The sequence below is a fragment of the Carcharodon carcharias genome, chromosome 3 (genome assembly GCF_017639515.1).
Source record: "Carcharodon carcharias isolate sCarCar2 chromosome 3, sCarCar2.pri, whole genome shotgun sequence".
Lineage (NCBI taxonomy): Eukaryota > Metazoa > Chordata > Chondrichthyes > Lamniformes > Lamnidae > Carcharodon > Carcharodon carcharias.
The window spans coordinates 128,215,824-128,236,815 of NC_054469.1; the positions used below are offsets into that span (position 1 = coordinate 128,215,824).

The 20,992-nt window shown below is 42.9% G+C and overlaps 1 protein-coding gene across 1 annotated transcript in view; it reads left to right on the forward strand.

Moving 5' to 3' along the window:
• Positions 1 to 20,992, forward strand: part of tspan13a (tetraspanin 13a) — a 72,060-nt gene that overhangs the window by 29,650 nt on the left and 21,418 nt on the right. The window contains exons 2-4 of the mRNA XM_041183724.1: positions 2,095 to 2,262; positions 12,474 to 12,554; positions 20,711 to 20,824. Of these exons, the coding sequence (XP_041039658.1) occupies positions 2,095 to 2,262; positions 12,474 to 12,554; positions 20,711 to 20,824 (363 nt within the window). The remainder of the gene's footprint in view (positions 1 to 2,094; positions 2,263 to 12,473; positions 12,555 to 20,710; positions 20,825 to 20,992) is intronic.

Sequence of the window (20,992 nt, forward strand, 5' to 3'; positions counted from 1 at the left end):
CCCTTCATCCGTTTGTGGAGAACCGTTGAACCTATCCTTTAATCTATAATTTTTTGAGATAATTGCTTAATGCAATATTTTTCTTGCATTGAATATTGACTCATTGTTCATTTCAGAAGGCAACATTTCACATTTTGGCCATGATGAAATTCCAGAAATATACTATTGCATTTAATTTGTTGACTGTTTTCCCTAAATAAACAAAGTATAATGAATTTTACCAAAACCACACAAAATAGTAATTATGCATTATAATTCTTGGCAAGTTGCTATATCGTACTAGGCAGTACATTGTTATTTGAGGCCTCCAGTTTGCAGATAAATTATAACATGGTGTTGCTTGGTACCTTTTGTACTCCATCTCCCATGGCAAACATGATAACAATGACCTCTCTATAATGTCAAAGCAGGACTGCTGTAAATAGTGTTAGTAATACTTTGAGTAATGCATTTCTGCATCAATGGGAATGGAAATTTTTCTGTAAAAGCTTCCACTGAGAGATTCTGTTCTGATTTTAAGCTTTATTCTCTTATTTATAAATAAAATGTTTCGTCAATAATTTATCCTTGGAGACTTTTGAGACATTTCTCTGCAGCTCATTATTCCATGAGCAGCAGCGATACTGACCTGAGGCCAGTTGTTATCCGTTATTCAAATTTCTAGATCAGTTGGTAGCAAGCAAGTCTATATATCAGATAAAATATATTATTTAAGGCATAACTGTGTACGCATATTTAATATTAGTTGCATGTGAAGTGTGTGCTAAATGAAAAATAATTAGTTGTACCACGTTTGGGTTTGAACATTGGTCTTGAAATTGAGTTCGCCCTGAATTTTGTACAACTTTAAAAGAATTGTTTTTTTTTCTCAAATCCATAATTTTGAGGACAACTGTAAGCATTTAGAAATAGTTGAATTAATCAAGGACAATCAGCACAAATTTGTTAAAGGCAGGTTGCATTTGACAAATTTTGAAGAAATAATAAATGGATAGATAAAGAGAATGCAGTACAAATATATGTATGCAATCATCTGAAACTGTTCAATAAGATGTCTTGAAGCTTGTTAGAAAAATCAAGAGTGTGGTGTAAGAGAAAATGTATTCTGATGGAAAGTTTGAAAGATAGATAGAAAGTTGGTTGCTAGGAAGGAAACAGAGTTAGGATGAGTTATGTTGTTTGGACTTGGGAAGGTTTGGACGAGCTGTTTGCTGGGCCCAATTTTGCTGCCGATGTATATAGATAATGGGACACAATCTTAATTTGTTGATGCCACAAATGTAGAAAGTTTGATACACATAGGTTAGTGGAATATCTTGAAAAGTGGTAGGTAATGTGTTATGAGGGGGTGGAAATGCTGTAAGGAGCAGTATACATTTAAATGAAAAAATTACCGAAGGGTTTGGATGAACAGACTGAAGGGCTCAAATACATAATTCCCTGAAAGTGTAAATGCAGATAGAGCCATTGAAAAGGCGAATAGCATTTTGTTTATGCATGTAAAGAGTAAGAGTAAAGGAAGTAATAGTGATTATGTACAAAACATTGGTTAGGTTACAGAGCACGATGCACGGCACTGCATTGTGCAACAAATAATAAAATCATAGAGGTGTTACAGCATTGATGTTCTAAGAGGATGTAGAGATAGGGAAATTAGTCTGGAAGTGAGACTTGAGATACCGGAACTGTTTCCATTGGGGCAGATTATGCTCCGATTTGATGCAGAGTTTTAGAAATTCTGACGAGTTTTGATGGTGAATAGGGAAAGAATGTTTTCTGTAGTGGCGGTCAGTAAAGGGATCATCAAACTAAAATTATTGCTGAGAGGAAGGAGAAAGAATAGAACAAATTTATTTGGAGGGTTCTTAGAGCACAGAATGCTTTGCCACAGGAAGTGGTTGAGGCAGAGACTGTTGCACCCTTTAAGGGGAAAACATTTGGACCTAAAGTACATGCAGGAAAATGGGATTATTCTAGCAAAGATCCAACATGGGCTGAAAGAGCTCCTCTTTACTCTAAGCTCATGATTATATGAATAACTTCATCAGTATAAGGTAGGTCCCTAATTCTAAATTTATGCTTTTCTTTTCACAGCTGGTGAGCCTGTTGCTGATTGGAATTGCAGCATGGGGCAAAACCTTTGGACTCGTTACCAGCTTCTCTGTTGTCGCAGGAGTAATTGGAGTGGGAATCTTCCTTTTCTTCATTGCTTTGATTGGATTATTGGGAGCCATGAAGCATCACCAAGTGTTACTATTTTTCGTATCCTTTGACAGAAGATAATTTTTTAATATTTACTCTGATCATTGAGACTCAGTTCAAAAATTGGATTTTAGTGATGCATGAAAGAGAAATATAATAAGTACAAAGTAAATAGAAACATACACCTTATAATACATCATTCAATTTTTATTTTGTTATGATTGAGTGCAAACAATGACAGTGAAACCATGAGCCAGCATTGATTTTTGGGTAATCGGGTGGTGTAGTGGATTAGGTGCTGGTCTTTCTTTGGGACCTGTATTCAAGTCTCTAACCGAGCTTAATAGGATAAACGTCTGCAGGGTGTAAGATTGTTTCACATATTGAGTTTGCATAGTCTCAATCATGTTCCTAGTGGGAATGAGTCCACAGCTCAAAAATTCCTCTAATTGGCCATCTTATTCATAAACCACAGAATGATTGGTGTGAAAATAAAACAATATCAGAAGCACAACTGTGAATTGAACCAGTGTGATGAGGCCAAGATTTTTTGAATTGGAATAAGCATTGATATGAAAAAAGCCATTATGTTTTGAGGTTACCCATGAGCAATGGCATCAGTGGTCTTCTCGTAGATATTAAAGTAGACACCCTGGGTGCATTGAAAATGCTGGATGATCCATAGTGGCCAGTTTCCCCATGAGTATGCAAAGGACTTGTTTCTTGCCCAGCATAGAGACTGATCACTTTTCAGTATGAGCTTTACATGCATAAAGGTTTTTTTTCTAGATTTGGTTTGGTAGCTTTTTCTTTCAATCTGGTTACAACGCTTAGTTAGTTTGAAAGAAATAAGTAGTTCCAGCTTTGACAGATACAAAGTTGGAAGGATAGTTTAAAGTGGGGGCTTGAGGAGGGGAGCCAATGTATATTCAATCAAACTCATACTGTACAAATATTTCAGGCTTCCACCATTTGCAGTTTTTTGCTTCTGTCCATCTATACAAATAGATTTGTTCAATGTATGTAGGACAGCCAATTAATTTTGAATCTATTATTCAAATCAAACACTGCTCGAGAATATGGACTGCATGTGCCAGAGTTATTTTGAGTTTTGAATTCAGAAGACTACAGCACTTTTCCACTATCCGCATCAGATATTTCAAATGAATCCAAAATACTTTCTGGCTATGACTTGGGAAGTACCCTCATTAGCCTTGAAATCCAGGCAAACCTTTGTAATGTGCTCAGGATAACAAATAAAATATCTTTGATTATTTTTATTCCTGGAATTATTTGTGCATCCACATGATTGTTTTCCTGTCTTCTGTGAGTAACATCAGAGCTTGTATATCAAACAAATTTATTGAAGAACTATGAACAAGCAAGTAATATAACATTTACAGTTGATGTTACATTGGCTCATTAGAAGAAAAGCAAAATATAGCGACTTCAATTAAATTACTATTCTTTTGAATTAACGCATACACCAATTTTTTTTCTTGCATCTCTCTCTACTGCAGAAGTTGAGCTAGCCTGACTTAACTCTTGAAAGTTCTAAGCAGATTCTCTCAAAATACTTATTTCTTTCAAACTAATTGAGCATTGTAACCTGATTTAAAGAAAAAGCTACAAAATCAAATCTAGAAAAAAAACATTTATGCAGCAACACCTCACAACAGAAATTACATGGTAAGATATTGTGAGTCAAGCTGCTGTATTGCAGTGTATGCTTTATGTCATTATATCAGAGACAATAAAATGCAGAGATGGTAGTAGTCCTGATGGTGACAGTCCTTTGATCATACCTCCCACATTCCCTGTGGACCCAGAATTTGGAAGTTGACTTTGGGCTGGGAGTTTTGAATGTTCCCTCTGCCCACATCTATTTGTGTGCATCCTTTTCCAGTAATCAAGTATAAAATATCCATATGTTGGAATTAAATTTTGGAGAGCATAGTCCAGTACAGGCCGGTTGATATGCCCCCTTGTGTGATCTCTTGAATATACAATGTGGAAGTAGGCTTTGCTCACAATGATCCCAGTGGTTCTGACTCCAAAGATTTTTGTGTGGCATTAAAACCACATTTAAGTTCTAGCTACTTGTATAGCCAAACTGCTGAAAGGCAAACTATGCAAGAGACTGAAAGGTTGCCAGAGTGCTTTACACTCTGCCTTATTGCATATTGATGCTTATAGACAAAATTTTCACCAAAGCTTAAGGCTATTTACTATATCCTCCATTTAAAAAAAACACATTATTACAATTCTTCACTTATCTAAATTGAAGCATTTACTTAACCTCCTTCAAAATTTCCCTGTTTTTGACTTATTGGTACAGTAGAAGCCACTTAAACAGGACATTAACTCCATTGGAATAACCAAATCTGAACTAATTTTCTGAATTTAGGAAGGCGAACCTGCTGATTTAGCAGAATGACCAAACTCTATCCAGTTGGTTAAATAGGATTACTACTGTGATTGAAGTTCTGATAGGCTGGTAAAATGAGCAGAATCCTCAATCTCATTTGCTTTTGTGTACTGATAGAACAACGGAGTCCCTCAGCTGACTGAATTACAGATCGCTTAGGAAGATGGCTAAGTCAAGGAGGCACGCAAACAATAGATGGGATAATTGGCATAGATCAATTTCTACCAATGTGTGCAAATCAAATGATTTCTACTCTGTTCTTGGACTGTTTAGATATTGAGGCCAATAATATGCCTCAGGACTATTTGTGGAATTTGCATAGATGAGCAGTGAGGATTGTAAATAATTAATCATTGATACTCAAGTTTAAACAGGCACCTGTTAGAATATAATAACGTATTGCTTGCATAATATAACACTGCATTAATTAGCTGCAGTTGACAGCTGTAGTTTGGATAAAATTCAAGAATTGATTAACTTTTTTCCCTCTCTCCTGTCTGCTGTGCTCTTGTTAACAATTGAAGTGATAGCAATTGAAATAAACTAAGTTCAAACTATAGGTTGAATTTTCCATGCCCGCTGGCGGCAGGCGTGATAGGTGGTGTGAATGGACAATATGGCACGATTGGTTTCATGAAAGCAGGAAGGCAGGTTGTGATTGTCCACTCAGCCCTCCGATGGTGGGCCAGTTTCCTGCCATTGGTAGTCGGGAACTTCATTGTAATACATCATCATATCATCATCATCAGGCCTTCCCTCCAGGCTCTTGCACCCCTGCTGGATTGTCCGTCCACATCGGCGGAAAACACACCGATGTGTTTGACAACCCAACAGAGGGGACGTGCACTTGGTGGCCTGCACTTTGGGTGAACTGGAGGTGAGTGCACAGCAACGTTCTGCAGTGCTCCACAGGGTCACCTGTTGCTTCATGGGCGTTGGGGTGGGGGGGGTCAGGGTTAAGTGCCGCCTTGCCTGGGAGGTGACTGTTGAGGGTGAGGGAGAATGGGGTGGCAAGTGCAGCCCTGCCATTGAGGCGGCTGGTGGTGGGCTGGGCAAAGGCAGTCCTGCCATTGAATATAGTGCACAAGCATTCAGGGTGGGGGGTGGGCGGGGTGCAGATAGGGTGGGCAAGGGAAGCGGTCACACATTTGGGAAAGCTGTATAAACTGACCATTCATCAGCAACTGAGACAGTTCAGGTGCAGCCACATTGATATGATTGGGATCGGGCCCCTAGCTTCTCTGTCCACTCAAGCAACACAGAAGCATCAAAGTGCCATCAAGTTCCCCAGAGCTCCCCTGCTTCCGCCCACCCCGGCACAGACTGCAAATTCACGACCGGTTTAGTGGACTTTAGTAGAGCAGTTGCACATATCCAATCTCCTCACTAAAGTTGGCCATGTAGCAGTCAATACTGGAGGTACTTACAGCCTCTTGCAATGTCAGCATCCTGGTTTGTCCCATGGTTCAAGCTAACAGGGCAGCCATGCAATGCACTAATCTCTGGCCATCCAAGTAAAGTCCAGCACTCTCCTGGAAATGTTCATGGGCCATCACACTTAACAGGTTCTTAGTATACCCATGCTAACCATGTGGCTCTCCCTTTCATCCTGCAGGAGGAGTACATCAGGATCATGGAGCCTGGTGAACTAGCTGTATGCCTGATGGCCTAGAGAACGCAAAAAAGATGGAGGAGAGAGTGACTGAGGCTCCTGGCTGCGCAGAGGCAGGAGCAGCAACCTCCGGAAGAAGGAGCAGCTGGGTCTCTCGCAGATGCCGACCAAGAGCCACAGTGAGCCATCGCTGGTCACCGCCTAGTGACGCCCAGGGTCTGTAGACGCGCAGTTCCTGTTCGTTCCTGCAGATGACCGAGAACCAGTGTCGCCGAAGTCTGCGCATGCCTAGGGAACTGGTTGCTCACATCTGCCAGTTACTGCAGGATTTGGTGCCAAGGGGAGGACATCCTCTGCCAGTGGCCGTGTATGTGACCACAGTGCTAGATTTCTATGCCAGTGGCTCCTTTCAGGGCTCCACAGGTGACCTCTGGGATCTCTCAAGCCTCCACTCACAAATGCATCCATGAGGTCATGGGTGCCATCTTTGCGAGGGCACAAACTTTGTGCATTTCGCCTAGGACCAGGACAGCCAGGATGCAAGAGTGATTGGATTCACCCAGATCTCGGCTTTCCCACAGGCGACGGGTACGATCAACTGCACTCACGTGGCGCTCAGATCTCCGTTGCAACACATGATGGACTATAGCAACTGCAAGGGCTTCCATTCGCTGAATGTACAGCTGGTACGCGACCACCAGCATCCTGCAGATGTGCGCATGATTTCCAGGGACCAAGCACAATGCCTACATCCTCGGTCAGGCACAGATCCTTGGAATCTTACAAGGCCCACAGAAGCTGCAGGGGTGGCTCCTTGGGGACAAGGGCTACCCACAGAGACCGTAGCTGATGACACCTGTATGGCGGCCTCAGACTGCAGCAGAATGACGGTATAATGAGGGTCATGCTGCAGCTTGGTGGAGCAGACCATTGGGACGATGAAGATGAGGTTCTGGTGCCTGGAGCAGTCTGGTGGAGCCCTGCACTACAGTCCACAGAGGGTGTCATGCATCAATGTCATCTGCTTCACCCTTTACAACCTGGCACTCCAATGGGCAGAGGAGCTGGCTGAGGAGGAGATGGAGGAACTGTATGTCTCCTCTGATGAGATGCCAATGGGACTGAAGCTGAGGTCCTCGGAGGCAACAATGACTGGGATGAGGTCCATACACTGGCTAGATGAGCCTGGCACACTCGGGACGCTGTCATAGCTGCTAGATTTGTGGAGGATGATGAAAGGCAGTGAGGTGACTCCATAGTTCCTCATGTCGCATTTGTGAACGTTTGACTCCAGTCTGGCTTGTGGGAGCGTGAATACCCTCGGAGAATGCTCCTGTCATGGAGACGCAGTGGAGGCCCAAATAGTCGCTCGATTGCAGGAGGAGGATGATGACATACATTGAAGGCACTCCATAAATCTTCATATAGCCTCTGAGAATGCCTGACTCCAGTATGGCCAAGGTTGTGCTTGTGCTCCATGATCAGGGTCATATCATAGAGAGGCAGCCATGAAACTTGAGAAGCATTTGTCCACCTTCAGCACCTGAACCCTCCAGGTGCTGGAGCACAGCATCAGTGGTCACAGGTGCTGAAGAGCTGGGGGCCAGCCCCTTCTTAAAGGTGCTGAGAGCACACAGAATGAATGACAGAACCCTGTGACGCCTGCCCATGACATTCTGGCAGCAATGACGAGCAGCATCGAGGTTCAGGCATCAATAATTTGTCCAGGGAGTGTGAGGCCAGACCATCACTTTGGTCTGAAGGCTGCACAGAGCACAAGGAAGAGGCCCAGGACTGAGACACCTGCCTTTATCTTGTGCAGAAAGGTTTCACATCTGAGTGACACAAACATTGCTCATCAGAACAAGGAGCCATAGGCAGGGAGACATTCTTGGGAGCTTATTGGCAATAATGAGCAGTATGTACAAGGGATTAACACCCATGCCCAGGCTGTGCAACTAATTCTCTTTAACTGTCCTAACCCTGCTGCTGCTACTTGGTGCTCCCCGGACATCCACAGCAGAGGTGGAGGCAGCCTGCTGACTGCGAAGCCCTGACTGTGATGACTTTGATGGGCGTCCTTTGGAGGCCCTGCTGTGTGACAGTGGCACCCTCCTCCTGTGGAGCTAGAGCTGCTGAGGTCACAGGAAGAGGGGAGTCGGATGGGCTGGAGACTCTAAGTCACCTGGATGGGTGGGCCTGGAGTGCGCACCTATGGATTCTCCTCTCCATGGGTGCCTGGGGGCTCCAGACTCTCTCCTTGAGGAGCAGGGGTGGCTGGAGTGAGATCGATCTGCCTGGCACCTCTCTCAGGTACACACTGTTGGAGGCTAACTATGGCATCAGTGATGGAGTTCAGCCTGCGCCTTAGTCCAGGAGTGAAGTCCTGGACCAAGATCTCCATGATGGCTGCCATCCTACTGTTGATCTCTGTGTGTTGACATGCTGGCGCTATCACCTCAGATTGAAGGGGGAAGCACTCTTCCATTGTGCCTTGCAATCTGAGGAGTGCAGCGGACATCCCTTCCTGCTGTTCCTGAGCTTGCCTTTGCAGCTCCAGCAACTATGACATGACCAAGTCCAGAGCCTCGTCATCTGACTCAGAATCAGCAATGTTCTGGCCTCCAACAGTCCTCTGAGTGCCGGGGACCTGGGAAGTCCCTGCCTCCGCCTGCTGTGGATCAGACAGTGCGATGTGCTAACCAGATTGTGATCCAAGGCTACTCTAAAACTAGGTTCCACTGAGGTGTGTGTCTCTGCGCTGGTGGAGGGTGTGGGTGAGTGCTGTGACGGGACTTCAGGGAGGGTGCCTCCAGATTCCTGTTCAGAGATTTCTTTGGGGCTTGGTTGGAGGTCCTGGGTCGTGGACTCTGTCACTGTTTGGCAGATGTGCCTGTGAAAGCAAGGGGAGATAATTAGTGCATGGCAGTGGCTTGTGAAAGAGGACACATCACTCACGGCATGGTTGTCTGATAGATGTTGCATTGCTGGGTCCTCACTTGGTAGTGTAGCGCCGACCTCACCGTCAGCACTGGACTGGTCCAGATTGTGGCCGGCCGGCTGGATGGCTCTGTTTTCAAAGTCCATGAGGACCTTGATTTCGGGCATTCTAGCACCGGTCTGCGACCTCTCTCTCTTGTGTGTCAGCTTATCCTGAAATGGATAGAGATGGAGAACGTGTTAGCAGGACGCCTGCCAGGCCAGATGATAAATGTGCCTGGCCTGTGCGGGTGATACGTGGTTCCATAGACTGGATAAGGACAATGACGGTGAGTCTGAGAGAGTGAATGGTGATGTCCCTTGAACGGCAGTGAGTGAGGGCCCTGTGGATGCGTGCTAGGTTTGTGAATGCGTGTGTTGAGTGTGAGGAAAAGAGTGAGTTACCTTGTGGAACAGAGATCATCACTCATTCTCTTGCGGCACTGGGTGGCTGTCCTCTTCTGAAGGGTGTTGGTGCTGACCACCGCCTCCCAAGCCGGATTGGTCACATTGCTGCCTATCCTGCGGTCAGAACTGGGTGCAGGACATCCCGGCAGACCACCTCAGCATCCAGCAGTCGCTTGAGGGGCTCATCGTTAAACTGGAGTGTTCAGTCTTCTTGCCTTTGAGGGCCATGTCTCCTGGACAGCAGTGATGAGCTGGAAGCAACGCTTGCAGCTGACCTTTAAACATGGTGCCTGGCGTGATGCAACAGTGGGGTGGTGGCGGATGGGTGAATGAGGAGCCCATCCGCCATGGAAACAGTGTGTTTCCCGGGACTGCATAAATAATGAGGCGGGCTCAGGACGCTGTTTTACCTTAGTGCAAATTTGAGAAAATTCCACCCCATATATTTGCAATAAAGAGCAGATTGTTGCTATTTTGAGCCATTTTAAAGAAGCCTCCCTTTGTTTGTCTCCAGTTGGCTTTCAAAAAGCAAAAATAGGTATTTAGTTTACTTTTCTGTAATTACATGACTTTTAATAGTTGCATTCAAAAATTTAAGTCCCTTAATCGTGAGTGTTCTTCAAAACTCTTTACTTTATAAAACTATATTACCCAAAAAGTCTGTTTTAAAATCATTTTGTGTATTTTTTAACTATTCAGCATCACTTAATCCACAACCTTTTACTACTACCAGCATTTTCACGCAAATCTGAGTTTTGAATTAATAGACCAGTAGGATTTGAGACTGCCAGATTTTTTTTGAATAGAGGAAAATAAATGTTTCAGTTTAAAGTAAAACTAAAAAGTTAATTGTGTTTATTTGAAACATTTTGAACGGAGGACGAAGATTTTTAATTATCTACCAAAGGAGACAAGGAGTGAGATTTCTTCCACAGCCATACACAGTTAAGATTTTGCTCTACATGAAATTAAGCACTGTTAATTAAAATAGACAAGTTGCTGTGAATGTTGATCTTTCCCAAACAGGAATTTATGAATATAACACAACTGCATTCAGATAATTACCTTACCCACCAAACCCAAACCCCCATATGTATTTGAAGTCACACACAATTATTTTTTATATATATTTATATTTAAGAAGGAAATAGATTTCTGTACTGTATAGCTGTCAAGGGGTATGGGGAGCGAGCAGGAGTATGGTGTTGATATAGAGGATCAGCCATGATCAGATTGAATGGCGGAGCAGGCTCAGAGGTCTGACTGATCTACTCCTCCTATTTTCCATGTTTCTATAAATGTTTTTGAAGATATAAAAATAACTCAATAATCCACAAAGGATTAACTGATTAAGGTCACTGTTTTAATTATTTGATCAAAGCATTGGCTAGAGTTTGAATTCAAAGTGTGGAAACTTAAAACCTGGATAATACACTTCAAATTGCATAATAGAATAGCATAGAGATTTGAAGTGTCACAACTGTTTTGCAACTACAGATGTGTCGATATCCGTTACTGGATTGGAAAAAAGATGACAAGTGCTACAAACTCAGGTCTGAATAATTACCACCTTGGGATTGGTGGTTGGCTGCCCCTTAAGTGATTCGAGCACTTTGGTGGATTCTCAATGCCTTGTAACTGCCAGCGTAACCCAATCACCTAACAATACCCCATTTATGACTTGGACTAAATATTTATATTTTTTGTGCATGCACTACTACATTTTTTCTGAATGTGGACCAAGCAAATGTTTTCTGAGACAATGCTAGATATGAATCTCAAAGCTGAAAGGTGAAATTACAAAGCAGCCTTAAGGATCACGCTCCCTCAGTTCAAGCAGTAAAATTTGTCTTTGCATTATTATGCAAAACAAAGAAGACTTCACATTTCCCCATACCAGTGGCTTAAATCAAATTCCTTCACTTGAGTGCTTTGCCGAAGGCAGGTCTTCGGCTCGTTGTCTGTTGATACTTCATCCTTAGCTGTTTTTTTTAATCAGTGATGGTTTGCCAATGCCTTCCACTCTGAGGCAGGTCCCAAGTCTATCTCAGCTAGAACAGGAATCAAACTCTCACTGTTGGCATAATTCTGAACCACACACTAGCTAACTGGCCCCCTGTTAAATAAGATATATCTTCTAACTGTCTTCCAGTATTTCTAACCTCTTTGCTTCAGCAATGGCCTTCACAGCTTTCTCTTCAGAAAACATGATTGCTCTCTCAGCCTTCTCTCACCTTTCTTTCTTTCCTTTTTACCATTGGTCTCTCTATCTCTGATCTGTTCACATGGAAATGGAGGTTGAGGGACTTATAAGGTTATATGACTTAATCGAAAATAATTTGCACCTATTACTTAGACAAAAGGCTTACCATTTAACCTCTGAGGAATGCTGCTTCTGGTAAAGGCGTAGGAATGGCCTTTCTCAACTAGAAAATAGACATTGTTTAAAAAACATTAAATTACCATTGAATGATTAAGCACAGATGGAGGATATTTGCTCCTTTGAGTCTACTTTGGCTCTCTACAAGAGTGATTCAGCTCATCCTACTCCCCTGCCCTTTCCCATAACCTTACAAGTTTTTAACTCTTTAGGTGCTTAGCCAATCTCCTTTTGAAACCCTGAGTTGAAACTAAAGTGTATTTTAGATCCTTACCATTCTCTGTGTTAAAAGTTCTTTTTACATCTATAGCTAAATGGCAAAAAAACCTTGAAACATGATGACAAGTTGGCTGATTTTTAAGGTCAGGTATGTTCTGATATGGTAGTTGCATATTAGAGTATGTCATAAGATCAGCAAAATATTTCAAGTTGTTAATATGTTTTCCTTGACTATTCACTATTAGTATATGATCATTTTGTTCTTGGTATTTGTAGTCCAGTTCTCGATCTCCTGTGCAAGTCTCGCCCTTAATGAGAATCAACAGGTAAGTTTAATTTTTCATTATTTTTCAGGTTCATAAATGCTTCTCAATTTCTCTATTGCATTGATTTCAACTAACCATTTTATATCCTTCTTAGCGGCTGACCTGTTTTATGAATTTGCCTTATCAACAAAAATTTTTAGCAGCATGAATCTTAATCACAGATTCATTGAGGGATTTGCAATTTCAGTGCTAGCCAGGACTTGACCCCTAGCAGCGTAACAGCTTTGGCCCTCTTTTATTCGTATCCACTCCTCCAAGGGCTACTCCATATTGAAGTCAATTAGGAGGCCAACTCTGGGAAGATTGTGCTATCTAGTGCCCTGCTGGAAGATACATGTTCAGGACCTCCCTTGGTCCTTATGTCAGGTTCCCAAAGCCTGTGGAAAATGAAAACCTACAGAACCATCATAGCTTAAGGATCAATTTTTATTAAATCATATTTAATGTATTATCCAGTGGAACAATATTTGCCTATTATCAGTTCAGTGAAAAGGGATAAACACAGAAGTAAAGCCATTGGTAACTCTAAGAACAGTGTATTATGTCATTCCATTAATTGTGTGTCATTTCTTAGTCACTAGAGAGATTTTAGGGAGAGAACTAAGTTTATGACCTGCTCTAATTTTGCTGATGAAACAAATTAACCCAGTGTTCCAGGCAATAAATGTAAGAGACTGATCCAGAAATAGGACTTGCCATTAATGATGCTTAACTTCGCAGTTTCTATCTACAAAGAAGTAGGTAGCACCTTACATTTGCTGTCCTTTCACCATTTTCAATTTGGAATCAAGTCTGACATTGCTGGATACCTGTTTTTTATCTGCGGTCAGAATCTTAGATGAGTTAGAATAGTCTCTACTCATTTCTGGATAGATAAGGAGCTACAATATAGAACTTTAATGAAATTATGTTTTTTTAAATTATTTTCTTTCATGGGATGTGGGCATTTCTTGCATGGCCAGCATTTGTTTCCCATTCCTAACTGCCCTTGAACTGAGTGGCTTGCTAGGCCATTTCAGAAGCCAGTTCAGAGTCAATCACTTTACTGTGGATCTGGATTCTCATGTAGGCTAGACCAGGTAAGAATGACAGATTTCCTTCCCTGAAGGACAATACTGAAACAGATGGACTTTTACGACAAACAACAAGTCACCATTACCGAGACTAGCTTTTAATTCCAGATTTTTATTCATTGAGTTTAAATTCCACCAACTGGCATGGTGGGGTTTGAACCCATGCACCCAGAGGATTAGCCTGGGACACTGGCTTACTCAACCAGTGACATTACCACTACGCTACAATCTCTCCCAACTTTTTTTTATTTGTTCATTGGATGTGGGCATCACTGGCTAGGCCAGCATTTATTGCCCATCCCTAATTACCCATGTTCAGAGGGCATTTAGGAGCCAACCACATTGCTCTGGGGCTGGAGTCACATGTAGGCCAGACCAGGTAAGGACAGCAGATTTCCTTCCCTAAAGGACATTGGTGAACCAGATGGGTTTTTACGACAATCGGTAATGGTTTCATGGTCATCATTAGACTTGCAATTCCAGATTTTTACTAAATTCAAATTTTGTGGTGGATTCGAACGTGGGTCCCCAGAGCTTTACCTTGGGTCTCTGGAATACCAGTCCAGTGACATTACCACTACGCCACCACCTCCATGGGAGGGAGGGAAGAGATCAGGAGAAGGATTGAATGGGGGCGTCAGGAGAGGGATGCATAGAGAGGGAGGGAGCGGGGATGTTGAGAAAAGGAGCTGGTGAGAGGGAGGGAGGAATGGGGGTGTCGAGAGAGGGCAAGGCTGAGAGGGAGAGGGTTGGGAGAGGGAAAAGGTGAGCAGGAGGGAGTGAGGGCACAGGAGCGGGAAAAGATGAGTAGGAGAGAGTGTGGGGGTCAGGAGAAGGAAAATGCGAGTATGAGGTAGCCAGGAGAAGGTAAAGGCGAGTAGGAGGGAGCAAGGTAGTTTGGAGAGGGAAAAGCAAATAGGAGGGAGTGAGGGGGTCAGGAGAAGGAAAAGGCAAACAGGGGGTCAGGAGGGAGAAAAGGTGAATAGGTAGGAGTGAAAGGGTTGGGAGAAGGAAAAGGCGAGCAGGAGGGAGTGAGGAGGTCGGAAGCGTGAGAAGGAGGGAGTGAAGAGGTTGAGAGAGAACAATGGCGAGTAGGAAGGAGCGAGGGTATCAGGAGCGCAAGCATGAGACGGAGGGAGCGAAGGAATTGGAGAGGGAAGTAGGAGGCAGCGAGGAGGCCAGGAAGGGAAATGAGTGAGCAGGAGGTAAGTAGTAAGAGTGCTGTAGCATGAGTAGTAAGTTGAAAGAGAATTTGTGGGCCAATCCAATAGGTTTTTAATGTAAAAACTACAGGTCAGGAATGTCACCCACCCTTGTTACATGCCTTCTTATTGGAAGTGATTTTCGTTTAGTACACTCTTATTTCGCGCACTTTTTTGGAACACATTAGGGGACTAAACAGGAGATAGAAGTATCCAATTTGATAATATTAATGCTAAAATGGGTATTAGAAATAGGAAAGTGTTCCTTTCTCCATTGGTAACATCCGTCATCTTGCTTAACACCAAATCGACCATTTTTCTTTTAATGTATTTGCTTGTAATGGATTGTAGCAAAAGATGTTAGTCCATTAGATGAGGGCGAAAAGGTTGTTTGTACAGCATCACTTCCCTGAAGGCAGACAGCGGCATGGGCCATTACCTGCATAGTCTGTTTAGCTTTCCTTATTGATATTGTTTTTGAATGCCTCGTGGGCTACAGGTATCAACTTTTGCAGGTGAATGTATAGAATCATAGAATGGTAACAGCACAGAAGAAGGCCATTTGGCCTGTCCTGTCTGAGCTGGCTCTCTGAAGGACCAATTCACCTAAAGCTACTCCACTGCCTTCTTCCTGTGCTTCTGCACATTCTTCCTTTTCAGGTAATAACCCAATTCCCTCTTGAATACCTTGATTGAACCTGCCTCCACCACGTTCTCAGGTAATGCATTCTAGATCTTAACCACTCACTTCATAAAAAGGCTTTTCCTCATGTTGCCAATGCTTCTTTTGCCTTAAATCTGTGCACTCTGGTTCTTGATCCTTCCACCAATGAGAACAGTTTCTCCTGTATCTACTGTGTCCAGATCCCTCATGATTTTGAATATTTCTTTCAAATCTCTCAACCATCTCATCTCCAAGGAGAACGGTCCCAAATTCTCCAGCCTGTCTACGTAACTGACGTTCCTCATCCCTAGAACTACTTTTGTGAATCTTTTCTGCACAACATTGGCATCTACCTGGCTATGTGCAAAATTGCCCAGGTATATCCTGTATACACAAGCAGGACAAATCCAACCCAGCCACTTACCGCACCATCAGTCTACTCTTCATCATCAGTAAAGTAATGGAAGGGGTCATCAACAGTGCTATCAAGCAGCACTTGCTTAGCAATAACCTGCTCACTGACGCCCAGTTTGGGTTCCGCCAGGGCCACTCAGCTCCTGATCTCATTACAGCCTTGGTTCAGACATGGATAGAAAAGCTGAACTCCCGAGGTGAGGTGAGAGTGACTGCCCTTGATATCAAGGCCACATTTGACAATGTGTGGCATCAAGGAGCCCTAGCAAAACTGGAGTCAATGGGAATTGGGGAAAACTCTCCACTGGTTGGAGTCATATCTAGCACAAAGGAAGATGGTTGTGGTTGTTGGAGGTCCGACATCTCAGCTCCAGGACATCACTGCAGGAGTTTCTCAGGGTAGTGTCCTGGGCCTAGCCATCTTCAGCTGCTTCATCAATGACCTTCCTTCCATCATGAGGTCAGAAGTGGAGATTTCCGGTGATGATTGCATGATGTTCAGTACCATTCGTGACTCCTCAGGTACTGAAACAGTCCATGTCCAAATGCAGCAAGACCTGGACAATATCCAGACTTGGGCTGACAAGTGGCAAGTAACATTCGAGCCACACAAGTGTCAGGCAATGACCATCTCAAACAAGAGAGAATCCAGCCAATCACCCCTTGATGTTCATTGGCATTACCATCATTGAACCCCCCGCTATCAACATCCTGGAGGTTACCATTGACCAGGAACTGAACTGAATCAGCCATATAAATATTGTGGCTGCAAGAGCAGGTCAGAGGCTTAGATTTGTGTGACAAGTTACCCACCTACTAACCCACCTAGGCCTCTCCACCGTTTACAGGGCACAAGTCAGGAGTGTGATGGAATACTCCCCACATGCCTGGATGAGTGCAGCTCCCACAACATTCAAGAAGCTTGACACCGTCCAGGACAAAGCAGCCCGCTTGATTGGCACCACACCCACAAACATTCACTCACTCCACCACCGATGCACAGTAACAGCAGTGTTTACCATCTACAAGATGCACTGCAGGAATTCACCAAGGCTCCTTCGACAGCACCTTGCAAACCCATGACCACTAGCATCTAGAAGGACAAGGGCAGCAGATGGATGGGAATACCGCCACCTGGAAGTTCCCCTCCAAGTCACTCACCATTTGGCTTGGAAATACATCGCTGTTCCTTTATTGCCCCTGGGTCAGTATCATGGACCTCTCTTACTAACAGCATTACGGGTGTACCTACATTATATGGACCGCAGCAGTTCAAGAAGGCAGCTCACCACCACCACCTCGAGGGCAACTAGGGATAGGAAATAAATGCTGGCCCAGCCAGTGAAGCCCACATCCCATGAATGAATAAAAAAAACTCTCTCTAATGCCTTTACATCCTTCCTAAAATTCTGTGTCAAGAACTGGATGCCATACTCCAGTTGAGGTTGAACCAGTGCTTTATACAGGTTTAAAATAACTTCCTTGCTTTTGTACGCAAGCCTCTATTGATGAAGCCCAGGATGCTACGTGCTTTATTAGCCATAATCTCAACTTTTCTTACCACCTTCAATAATTTGCATATATAGCAATCCAGGTTCCTCTCCTCCTGCACCCCCTTTAGAATTGTACCTTGCATTCTTCCTACCAAAATGAATCACTTCATACTTCTGCATTAAATTTCACCTGCCACTTGTCCATTCATTCCACCAACCTGTCTATGGCCTTTTGAAGTTCTGCACTATGCTCCTCACAGTTCACAATGTTTCCAAGTTTTGTATCATCTGCAAATTTTGAAATTGTGCCTTGTACCCCAAGTCCTAGGCCATTAACATATCAAGAAGAGCAGGGATCCTTACACTGACCCCTGGGAAACCCCAATATAAACCTTCCTCCAATCCAAATAAAAACTTTAACCACTACTCTGTTTTCTGACATTCAGCCAATTTTGTATCGATATTGCTGCTGTCCTTTTTATTCCATGAGCTATAAATTTGTTCACAAGCCTGTTGTAAGGCATTTTATCAAATGTCTTTTGGAAGCCCATATATACCACATCAATAGTGTCACGATCATTGACCCTCTTTGTTACCTCATCAAAAAGTTAGTTAAACATGATTTTCCCTTAACAAATCCTTGCTGACTTTCCTTACTTATCCTGCATTTGTCCATGTGACTAATAATTTTGTCCCAAATTATCGTTTCTAGAAACTTCCCCACTTCCTCAAGTTTAAACTGGACTGTAGTTGCTGGATTTGACTTTACATTCTTTTTTTGAACAAGGCTTTGAACAACATTTGCTATTCTGTAGGCTACTGGCCACCACTTCTGTGTCTAAGAAAGATTGGAAAACTATGGCCATGTTTCCGCTTTCACTTCCCTCGTTACCCCTGGATGCATTTCATCCGGTCCTTCTGTCTGATCAGTTCTAAGTACAGACAGCCTATTCAAAACTTCCCCTTTATCAATTTTAAACACTTTTAAGTGTCTAAACCACCTCATCTTTCACTATGAAATGCATAGCATCTTCTTCCTTAAAGACAGATGCAAAACATTCATTTAATGCCTCAGCCATGCCCCTGTCTTCATGCATAAATTCCCTTTTTGGTCCCTAAGTACCCCCATTCATTTACCACCCTTTTACTACTTGTATGCCTATAGAAGACTTTTGGATTCCCTTTATGTTAGCTGTCAGTCTCATCCCATACTCTTTCTTTGCTTTTTTTATTTGCTTTTTCAATTCCCCTCTGATCCTTCTATATTCAGCCTGGATCTCAGTTGTATTATCCACCTGATATCTGCCATAAGCACACTTTTTCTTCATTTTGCTCTCTATCTTTCTTGTCATTCAGGGAGCTTTGCATTTGTTTGCCCTACCTTTCCCCTTCATGAGAATGTAATTTGACTCTACCTGAAATATCTTGTGATTGAAGGTAGCCCATGTTCAGATACAGTCTTGCCTGCCAACCTTTGATTCCAATTTATCTGGATCAGATCCATTCTTACCTCCATTGAATTTGGCTCCCCCACCTGCCCCCTCCCCCACCCTGTTAATTGTCCTTGCTCTGGATTGTTCCTTGTCTTTTTCTATAGCCAACCTCAACCTTATGATACAATAACCACTGTCCCTAAATTTTGCCCAATTAACACTTGATCCATTTGGCTCACTTCATTCCCAAGAACCAGGTCCACCAATGTCTCCTTTCTCGTTGCATGTCCTGCCTACAAACCTTTCTCCCTGTTGTCACATTTTTTGAGTAATGTTTGGGAACGTACTGTAACATTATTTTGAAAATATTACTTGGAAAATACTTATTTACAGCAGAAATTCTTAAGCCAGCAGATGCCTGACAAGGTGCAGATGCATGCCTCTTACTATTTATGGCACAGTGATGCAAAGTAACCACGTGCAAACCAATTATTTTCTTTTTGTAAGCAATTTTCCATTGAAATAGACTTTAATTTTGTAAAGTAAACAATTCCTCAATCTCCCTTAAAATATATTTTTAAAATTATTATTCTTCTCCCTGCTTTTTATCTGGCCCTGCACCTTCCTCCAGCATGAAGCTATGGTCCCACATACAGGCCAAGGTCGCTGCCTTCTCCTTACCATCCCTAGCCTGCCTGTTGATTTATTTGCTTATCTCCCAAACTGTTATGGTGACTAACATTAAGACAAGGTCTGCTGCTTGTTATTTGCTGGTTCTGGCCTGCCCAGCACCTCCTGCTATCTACACCTCCCCAGATCTCATTTTTCAGGGCTGTAGTTCAGTACACTGCTGGATTCATTGCTTTACTGTTGCGTTGGTCCTCTCCAGCAATCCATTTCTGAGCTGAAATCTTTTTCCATACTGGCTTCTGGGATAACTGTGACTTCACCCTTTGCTGCTGTTTTCTACAAGATTGTATTCTCAGCTGGATTCTATCTATTTTAGTATTGATCTGTTTCTGCTGCCTCAGTTTTCTGATCCACCACTAGGAATTTTTAATTCTACATTGAGATGTTTCCAATCTGTTCCTGTTAGTTCTTATCTTACTCTTGGTACTGCTTTCCACCTGCCTCCCATTGGTTGCTGACTTCTCAGTCACCCTTCCCTGGATTGAGTTGGACCAGTTATTTCAGCTTCTGCACCTACTGATTTTGTATTCTCCACCTTTCGCTACTGCTGTTCCTTGGGTCAGCTTCCTCATCGGTACTGATTCCATGGATTTATCCTTCACCCTCCACTGGATCCATTGACTTTACATCCTTTGCTTTTTGTGTTTCATTCCCAATGTCCCTCACTCCTCTTCTGATAATACAGACCTTCTGGTTCCCAATACTGAGACTGGTATGCAACTTTGCTGGACCCTTGGGTCATGTCTACTGGCTTAGGTTTGACTTTCAATTGATTCACGCTAAGCCCCCCCTGAGCAGTACACCCACTGATACTCTGCTCTTGATTAGTTTCTTCCCCACAGGTAACTGCAGACCTGGTTCATCAATGCCCTAAGCTGACTTCAACTTCCTACAATTCAATTTTATCTCACCATAGAACCTCAGAATTTAACTTCAGGCACAATGATGCTATCTTATCCCTACCCGTTGTTTATGGCCAGGGTGTAAAGTTGGGGTAGCAACAAGCTGATATTATAGGAGGTGTTGTCTTTTGGATGAGACATTAAATTGAGGTCCCAACAACCTGTTTTCTTATAATTTCTGAAGCTCTTCTGAGATGCCCTGAGATTAATTAATAAAGCACTGTAAACTCTTTCTTTACCAATTGTTGTTTTAAAATGCAGGATAACACTGTTGTTTTCTTTCAGAATCATTTTCTGGAAGTGGGATGGAACAAATCTGTGGAAACCAGAGGGGATGTGGAAGGATACTTAAACTGCTGTGGCTTCAGTGAAGTGAACCTAAATGAAACCTGCAAAGCTGTAAGTGCACAAATTGTAAATTAGACCATGGATGCCATTCTTATCAGCTGTCCTTTTGAAGAAAAATCCTTGGAACCAAAAAATATGTTCTGGTAGTTTCAACCTAGGCTGCACAAAACTCTGCAAACATTTTGGGCCAGTGCAAAGGTGTTCCGGCTATGTATCAAT